The sequence below is a fragment of the Echiichthys vipera genome (genome assembly GCF_963691815.1).
Source record: "Echiichthys vipera genome assembly, chromosome: X".
Lineage (NCBI taxonomy): Eukaryota > Metazoa > Chordata > Actinopteri > Perciformes > Trachinidae > Echiichthys > Echiichthys vipera.
In genome coordinates, this window is record NC_139825.1 from 24,995,827 (window position 1) to 24,999,202 (window position 3,376).

Here is a 3,376-nt window from a genome sequence, read left to right on the forward strand (position 1 = left end):
CAGATATGCTAACCTCTTCATGTCGTGAATATACAAAGATGATTCACACCCACTCATTCACCCAAAAACACCATCACCATAATTACATCAACACCTGAGGCTGTGTTTCAGAGATGTTTTTTTTCTTTTCCTTTTTAAGATGAGATATGATGTTGGAGTCCAGCCGTACAAACAACTTAGGAACATGCACATTGAAATAAAGGCATGTTTTCTGAGATTAAAGTCCATTTGTTGCAGAAAAATGATCCACTTCTATCCATTTGTTCATTTTCAAAACAGCCATTCACAGTCAGGAAGAAATCAGCAAGTAGGAAGTCCAGAGTCGTGAAGTTCTTGATCTTAAGAGACAGAGGACACTTCTGTCTTGCTGGCTGATACTGAAGTCTCATCTTCAACCATACCGCCCATCCCAACTGTAGAGAGCATGCAGTTACGGAACTGAAAAGGAGACAGAGGTAAGATATTAGACCACATTTCAATGTGTTACTGTGAGACTTTATTTAGGATTATAACATTTGTTTTTAAATCTCGAACCATGAAAATATGAACACTGATCTGACAAGTTGGCCTCTTCTGGTGTTGTCGACCATTAGAGGCCAACTATTTCTAGACTAGATGTTAATTGCTCCTCATTATTACAGTTATGTATTTGCCCTTCATAACTGTGGACCTGGTTGTTAAACTTTCTTTTAGTAATGACCTGTATCTCAAAGAATCAAAATACATGAATATTTTCAACCACAACCTAGTAACCCGATATGTTTTTAAATTACTTATACCATATCTGCAAAGCATTAGTAAATACTTTATTAACCAACAATAAAGTAATTACTTTAAGCTGATAAACCTTTATTAAGGATGACTAATCAGCCCTTGGTCCGTCTCTTCTGAGGAGACTTAGTTTCTCAGTTCATACAGCAAAGTAATAAACTGACCTGTTTGTTGAACAACACGTAGATAACAGGATTGTACAATGCTGAGCTCTTTGCGAAGAAGGCCGGAACTGCCATTTGTGCAGCTGTGAAAGCTGCTCCTTTGTTGAAGAAGATCCATCCAGCAAAGGTAGCATATGGAGTCCAGGCCACGAGGAAGCCAAACACCATCAGAACACACATGCGTGTCACTTCCCTCTCAGCCTTCTGAGTGGATTCTGAGTCCTGCTGCTGGGCTGCAGCCTGAAATGTGTTGAACAGAAAAGCAGTTAGGAGATGAGTAAAACAAGGCTAGGTCTATTTTCTACGTTGTGTTACTTTAAAATTAATTTGATCTGAAAAGAATAGGATGATTAATCAAATAATTGATGACCAGAAAAAAATATATGGGTTTGGGTCGTCTGTTTTACATTTTTCTGTCTCACTGTTACACTGAGAAAATGACTGTCATTTTAAGCAATAATAAGTTGAAGCTCTACCTTCTACATCAGGGAGCAAGGTGGTGTAGGGCTTTAACAATTTTAAATATTTGCTTAGCTGTGTCATTGTATGCATGAGCTTGCTTTGTTGTATGGCATCATTTTATTGTTGGAAATTGCATATTGGTTTGTGTCTGCACTTCCTGTCATTGCTTAATGTCTGCAAGAAAATAGGACAAAGAAGGCAGAGGTGTACAAAGATACATGGAAAGAGGTGCAGAGCAAAGACAGTGGTGTACCAGGCGTAGATGTATGTGTGTCAGGAGCGTCACAGTACAACGAGAGGCTAGAGAGCAAAGTTGGAAGGCCTTTGATAGACTGCTACTGAAAAGCCACCACCTTCCTCTACTGCACCCAACTGGACTGTAGGTTTTAAAAGAATTATACTACACATGGGATTGTTTTGTTAATACATTTTAAACGGTTGCACTTTAAAGTTTCACCTCTTTTGGGCTACTCAGTGCACTCTCCATCCAATAAAAAAGAACCCACCCTGATAGACTAGTACTAAAATATAACAGAGTTGAGAAAAAAGACTTACAGCTTTCACTGTCAGCACTAGGCTGCCATAGGTGAAGAAGATGATGAAAACTGGGATAAAGAAGTGGACGACAAACATGTAGATGACGTATGAATCATTGTTGTAGCCTGGGGCTGAAGTGTAGTAGTCCGGTCCACAAGAGCACTGGAAACCCTCAGGAAGGTACCTGTGGGAGACAAAGTGGGGCAGTAGAGATAATCAATCTATATTGTACAGTCAATGAGTTCTATTAAGTTCTTTTCCTGCGCAGTTTAATGAATTGGATAAACAAATCTGAACACTGAGAGATGTTAAACATATGTATTTACCTGGACCAGCCAAACAGTGGAGGGGCGGCACACGCAAGAGCCATGATCCATGTGAAAATAACTCCAGCTGCTGCATGAGTTCCACTGAACTTGAAGCTTCCCATGGGTTTGCAGACAACAATGTATCTTTCAACAGCTAGGACGACCAAGGACCACAGCGCAACTTCACCTGTAAGACAATGAGGTAGAAGAAACAAAAACATCTGGTTAGAATTGTTGTTACATGCATGTTTTAATTGTGGCATGTATCAGAGAGCTTATTTAAGGCAGTAAAACATGGAAAACTGCTTTTTTTCATGAAGGAAACAACAACATGCATTAGCAAAGTTACGCAAATTCCTCTACCATACCTCCCAGAGTAGCCATGAATCCCTCCACAGCACAGCCCAATGGTCCAAAAACAAAGTAGCCATTTAAAGCAGTTGTGATGGTGATGGTGAACCCAAAGAGACACATGATCAGTCCAGCCACAGCCAGGTTGACCAGAATGAAATTGAGAGGTTGTCTGAGCTTCTTGTTCTGAGCTGTGACCACCAGTGTCAGGAAGTTAATTGGAAAGCCGGTGCAGATCAGAAAGAATACGTAGCAAGCCATTAGGTAGTATTGCCATTTTGCTCCCAGGTAGTACTGTGGATACTCATAAGGACTCCTCACAAGCCCCGTCCTGTTGCTCATGGGGATGTAGAAGTTCTTTCCTTCTGTGCCGTTCTCCATCTTTTTTGACTGTGTGGACCGACTGTGTTCAGTTTGCCCAATGCAGTATCGAACCTGTCTGCAGCTCATCTTGAGTCGAGCTTTATACCTTTAAAAAGTGGATTACAGGAGGATTGAGAATAAGTCTTTAGTGTAATCCTCAGGAAATCACGTTAGCAGGGATGAAAGTGTTGCATGCAGACACTCGTCACTACATTTGTGCTTAAGGTTTAAATTCTTGATTATATCTGTAGAAACAATTTCAATATTTGCAGGTTTTCAACACATGAAGTTTTTTCTTACTGTTATGGTGTGAATTATCTTATGCAGTAGTGGAAAGTAATAAAGTACATTTACTCAAGTACTGTACTTAAATACAATATTGATGTACTTGTACTTTACTTGAGTAATTCCATTTGAATC

The 3,376-nt window shown here is 39.8% G+C and overlaps 1 protein-coding gene across 1 annotated transcript; it reads right to left on the reverse strand.

Moving 5' to 3' along the window:
• Window positions 1–339: 339 nt before the first annotated feature.
• On the reverse strand, window positions 340–2,974 carry LOC310965660 (green-sensitive opsin-like; the record flags this gene model as incomplete). The annotated part of the gene is made up of 5 exons (XM_083939381.1): window positions 340–438; window positions 936–1,175; window positions 1,953–2,118; window positions 2,261–2,429; window positions 2,611–2,974. 5 exons carry the CDS (start codon window positions 2,972–2,974, stop codon window positions 340–342), a joined length of 1,038 nt encoding a protein of 345 aa, XP_083795507.1.
• Between the last annotated feature and the right edge of the window lie 402 nt (window positions 2,975–3,376).